The sequence below is a fragment of the Malania oleifera genome, chromosome 6 (genome assembly GCF_029873635.1).
Source record: "Malania oleifera isolate guangnan ecotype guangnan chromosome 6, ASM2987363v1, whole genome shotgun sequence".
In the NCBI taxonomy this organism is placed as follows: Eukaryota; Viridiplantae; Streptophyta; class Magnoliopsida; order Santalales; family Ximeniaceae; genus Malania; species Malania oleifera.
The window spans coordinates 92,949,873-92,955,736 of NC_080422.1; the positions used below are offsets into that span (position 1 = coordinate 92,949,873).

The window sequence follows — 5,864 nt, forward strand, 5'->3', positions numbered from 1 at the left end:
GTTAAAATAATTTTAACCCACCGAGGTTCGGGTGGCTGAACCATGGTTCGGCCGCTCGAACAAACACAACTCTAAAAGATATTTAAATAAGTTCGGTCGCCCATGTCATGCTTCGATGGCCCAAATCAAAATCAGTAACCTTTGTTCATAACTTCGGGTGCTCGGTCATAAGGTCGGTCGCCCGAACTCATGTATTCGATCGCCTAAGGCTTTTTTGGATTGAATGGATCGGTCGCCCGAGTTGGTGGAAAGTCCTTTTTGAGGTGTTTGGGTGCCCGAAGACTGTATGCTCAATTTGGTTCGATTTCCCAAGAGCCTAAGTCAACTATTGACTTTTCAATAGTCCGGGCGCCTGAGGAGTTTTGAACTCCTGGGGTTCGGTCGCCCGAGCTCTCTCAAATTCCTTAGAAATATTCAATTTAAGCACATTTTTAACACTCTTATATTTTGTATGATATATGTGAGAGTGTCAGGACCTAGAGTCATACTAGGGTCTTATTGAGGCCATTTTGAGATAGTCCCAAAAATCCAACGTCGGTCGATCGAAGGATGCCCTAAGGTCATTCGGTCCCTATGGTCATTATACGGTCATTTTGAGCTTACAATTACCTATATACATGACATGCAGAGATCATTACAGACCGATATAAATTATTATAGACCCAAATAATATAAATCACAACAATAAATAATCTTCAGGGTCTTCAGTCTTTATTTCATGTGCCATCAATTGATTTGCTAATATGAACCTGCACACAAACTTAGAAAACATTAAATACCAAGAATATTTGTCATTATCAAAATTGGGAATGACCCATAAGGTCAACAACTTGAGTATTCACTTTAAATGTAAAGCTCATTCCTCATTGTTTCTCAAAATCTCACTCATAAAGTTCTTTAAAATGTGGTTATAGAAAAAAACAATTTAAAAAAATACTAATTAGTGCGAGCCAAACACCATTTTTTTTAGTACAAAATACTTTTTTTTGCGTGATAAATGTTGTAAGAACTTCTAAAAGTGTTGCCAAAAGACTTTCAAAAAATCAATCTCTATCATTAATCAAGAAGGGCAGAAATAGTACAAATCAGGGTACAATTGTCATTCATAAGTATTCAAACAAAGCGAGTAACAAATAGTATTTTTTCACTCACATCTTTAACTTAAATAAATCTTTTAGTTCTTCTGTTCCGAGAATTATTCAACATATTAAGTTAAATAAGTATCGAAAATCTTTCAAAAGTATTGATGCCACGAATTCGAATTTTGTATCTACCTTTCGAGGAAAAATCGTCCTATTGAATCCCTTTTAACAAAATCTCGTATCCACTCGTCGAGGAAAAATTGCTCTTTTGAATCCCTTTTAACAAGCCTTGATATCATTGATAATAATAATAATAATAATAATAATAATAATAATAATAATATTTTGTTGTCTTTATTTTCTTCTTGGTATATTTGGAGACCCAAACTGAAAATCCTAGCTACTATCTAGGGTATCTAGAACTTTGGACTATGGTGGCGACTTGCTAATCATAGGCGGGGTAGGGAAGACCAAAAACTATATATATGGTAATTTGTTTTTATTTTAGGAAACGCGCAAAGACGCACAAGACTCTGCAGTTCCATTGTTAATCATATTTCACCCTGCTATAATTCCCCATTTGCAAAGCACAGATATCAACCTCTTTGGAATGCGAGAATGACGTGTACCAGCTAACCTCATGAACCACTACAGTATATATATATATATATATATATGTTTTCAATTGTTTTGTGTATTCACTTTTCTATTTTAAAATTTTTTATTAAAAGAAAAATTACTTTTCAAATAATTTAATAAATATAAATAACACCATCAGGCCGGCTCTTCACAATATGAGGCTCTAGGTAAATGATTTAATCAGGAAACCTTAATATTTTCTTTATCTTTATTCGTTTTTATATCCGAATTCATATTTTCTCGATGACATAATTAAATTTTAAAATTAACACTAACTATAAATTGATAAATTATGTAAATAAATAAAAATAAATTTAATAAATCTATAGAAATAATAGATTGAAAAAATATAACCTAATTATTATTATTATTACAAATCGATCGGCAAGCGAGACTTTAAAGATATCAGATTCTTGTCGGATACAACACTATTCTCAAAGTTTCCAAAATCTAAGAAAAAATAGAACAAAAAAAAAATTCAGAATGAAAATAATAGAAAAATAATGCACAAACATTGAAATCAAAATTAGGATTGATGAAAATTACAGAAAATCGGAGGATCGAAGATGATGAATATAAGAACCGGAGCAAAAATCATAAAGATCAAAAGATGAGAGTGAAAGATGGAAAGATTTTTTTAAAGAGGCTAAGAGAAAGATATGAGAGTAATAGATACTTAGAAATATAATAAAGTTGTTAGTTAAGAAGTCAATGAGACTCGAAAAAAAAAAAAAGAATTAAATTACATTTATTTTATATTTTAAAATACAATTTCATTTATTTGTTAGTTGGGAAATTAATGTATGGGAAGAGAGCATAATAAATAATGTTAACATTATTTAATTAAAAAAAATTTGGGACTCCAGAAATATATTATTATATTAAAAAAAATTTATGAGCTCCAAAATTTTTGGAATTTTAGGCGAACACCTCAGCCGCCTCATGGTTAGGCCGGCCTTGACACCAACAACTACAAGTGATTTTCATTCGTTTCTCATTTAACATAGTGAAATTTAGACTTTGTGCACCCTCACTTATTAATTGAAGACAGGGTCACTTTCAACTTACTCCTTTTTTTTTTTTCCTTAAACGCCCTTCTTTTACAAGATAAAGAGAAAATTTTAATTATCTCCTAATAGTAATTAGTAGAAATTTATACATATATATTTTAAAAAATATTCAAAAATTTTATGAAATTTGTGCTAGCAATTAGTCTGTAGAAAAGGAAATGTTTTTATAATATAGAAAAGTACAACAATCCATTTTTTTTTTAACATCAAATAATGAACTTGTCCTTTTATAAAACATGACCATAATTTGTTAATTAATATGTTAAAATATAAAAAGTAAAAGACACTCACCTCTCATAAAGTTTGATAAAAAACAAGTACATTCCTTAAAATTTTAAAATTTTCATTTACTTTAATGTTTCAAAAAAATATAAATCTCTACTCAAAATACTTGTCTTTTCACAAAATAGAAAGAGAGATTTGTGTCTTATTGGTAAATTTAAAAAATTACTGAAATTTTTGAAACTTCAAGTCTTTTGGCCAAACTTTAAGAGAGGTTAATGTCTTTTACCCAAAAATAAATTGAGTACTAATAAATTTTTTTTTTTCTTTTTAGAGAAGTTTCAATGGATACTTGAGAAAGTACCATTATCACTTCACATTTATTTTTTCAAATATCAAATAATAATTTTATCCCTTTTAATTTTTTTAATTAAATAAAAAATTTGTTTTTTTTCTCTTTTACTTTCTTATTTGCAAAGTAAAAATATTAAAGTGTTAAATCATATATATATAGCTAAGGAAAAGTGACCAAATTGGGAGGAAGAAGCCGGTAAAAAGAACCAATCATTAAACCCTTTTGATAGCAGTGCAATTTTTATACCAAGCTGGAAAAACGTATAGCTGCAATCATAAAAATTATGTACATCAAACGGTGGAACAGTAAAAAAGGGAGAACGAAGAAGATGCATGGAGATTGGAGATTGGAGATTGGAGATGGGAGAATGGAGATTGCTTATTATAAATACAACATTAATTATATCATTAGTGTTATTTGCATGAGATTCATTTTTCAGAAAAGTAAGTCGTAGTTGGATTAATTAAACTAAATTAAAATCAAAGCAACTTTAAATATGTCTAGAAAAATGGAGTGCCCCCATCACTGAATATTTATTATTAACAATTAATTAAGTAATAAAAGGGAAATGAATATAGATGACAAAAAATAAATACATGGAAGAAGAAGATGCAGACAGCTTGGCTTTAACCTGTTCATGTTCTTCAAAAAGATAGAACGCAATCTCAGAACCTCTCTCCACTGCTTTACTGTTTTTATTATTATCATTCATCCCAAAAGTTATATTTGACTATTCAAGAGAGAGAGAGAGAGAGAGAGAGCTTTTAAGGTGTGTCCCCCTGATTCTCCACCAGGGAGACCATGATGGTTCATTTTTTTTTTTTTTCTCAAATTTTTAACGTGAAATCAAAAGGGTTAATGAATTGAATTTGGAATCAAAAAAGAAGGAAAATTAAAATTATTAAAAAGAAAAGAGAAGGAAAAAGCTGCAGAAGCATACAAACCATGTGTTAATTAAAATGTAATTATATATAATTGAAAATTGAGAAAGGCAAATGGGAATCAATGGTCCCACAAAAGGGCCTCGAAGCCGCTGGGAATCACACCATCCATCATTGATAGTTGATCAGAAAAATACCCACAGTCGCCCGCTCCCTGCAACCATGGGGGAGGATAAACCCACCCCTCCACCGAGTCCACCCAGTCCACAAACGCGAACTCGTTCCCCAACTCAGGCAGCTCGAATGTCGTCCCCTCCAGACTCGGCAGCGCCACTATCTCGCTCAGCTCATCCGGCGTCGCCACGTCGGCCGACGCCAGCGACCACATCGACTGCGACGACGCCGACGAAGTCAATGACGTGGACGACGCAGAGGGCGACGCGTATGACGATGACGACGTTGCCGGGGCCGAAGTGCGGAGGTTCTCCATGGCAGCGGCTTTGGCGGCGGCGGCCTGGACGTCGCGGGGGGAGGACGTGGCGGGGCGGGGCAGGGAGTCGGCGAGTTCGGGGAAGTTGAGAGTGGCGGAGGCGCCTTTGATGCTGAGGGCGGCGACGTCGTGGGCCCGGGCCGCCATTTCTGGGGTTGAGAAGGTGCCGAGCCAGATCCGGGACTTCTTGCGGGGCTCGCGGATCTCGGATACCCATTTGCCCCAGGTGCGCATTCGGACTCCCCGGTACACCGGGTGCTTGCTGCTCTCCCTGGGCCTCTTGGGCCTCATAGTCGGACCCGGATCCTGCTGGCTGGGGAGAGAGGAGGAACTGGAGTTGCTGGTGGACTCGGTCTCTGAGTTTGGCGGATCACCCATTTCCGGTGACGGATCGAGACACTCGGTTGTAGAAGCAGAAGTTGTTTAAAGTACGAAGGGCTATTGTTATTGTCTTCTGATCAATGAATGTAAATGGTTGAGAGAGAGGGAGAAAAGGAAAGATGAGGAGAATGTGAATGCGACGCACGCATTTAGTTGCAGAGGAAGATGGAAGGCATTAATACTTCGAGATAGAGCTAATTGAAGAGACTTGCTACCTTGACGTGGGGGAGGGAGAGAGTGAGAAGATGAAGGGAAAAAGAGAGAATATAAAGGGAGGGGTTGGGGGGTGGTGAGGGTGTAGGGAAACGTGGCCTTTGAAAGAGGACACCTCTCCGACGGCCAGAGACGAATGGGCCTTTTTCGAAGCGACCCACCACACGCACACACACACATTACACAATACTCACACGGAGAGGGAGAGGGAGAGGGAGAGAGAGAGAGGGGGGGCGGGGTACCCTACGAGAAGGAAGGGGAAGCAAAGAGTGTCGATTTTTCAATTGATGAAAATGAAGAGTTGGCGTAGCATCACCACAGCTGTCACACAGTAGTTCGAACTCCACTCCCTCACTGTGTTTTTAACGCCCAATGTTTCTCCCTCTTTCTCTGTGGTTATCTGTCAAATTTGCACAATAGGATTTATTGTCGACGGGAATAAGCAGAAAGTGTCAAATATTGTATTAATCAAATATCGAAGATGTATTAAATTACAGACTAATCATAAGATTCAAGCAAAGTTTAAAGTAC

The 5,864-nt window shown here is 36.0% G+C and overlaps 1 protein-coding gene across 1 annotated transcript; it reads right to left on the reverse strand.

The window, feature by feature from the left end:
* Positions 1 to 4,318: 4,318 nt before the first annotated feature.
* LOC131158048 (ethylene-responsive transcription factor TINY-like) lies at positions 4,319 to 5,574 on the reverse strand. The gene has a single exon (XM_058112605.1). It carries the CDS (start codon positions 5,115 to 5,117, stop codon positions 4,371 to 4,373), a length of 747 nt encoding a protein of 248 aa, XP_057968588.1. The 5' UTR covers positions 5,118 to 5,574; the 3' UTR covers positions 4,319 to 4,370.
* Positions 5,575 to 5,864: the final 290 nt, after the last annotated feature.

Excerpts from the sequence above, each read along its gene's own strand:
- LOC131158048 (XM_058112605.1), bottom strand. The coding sequence starts at position 5,117 with ATGGGTGATCCGCCAAACTCAGAGACCGAGTCCACCAGCAACTCCAGT.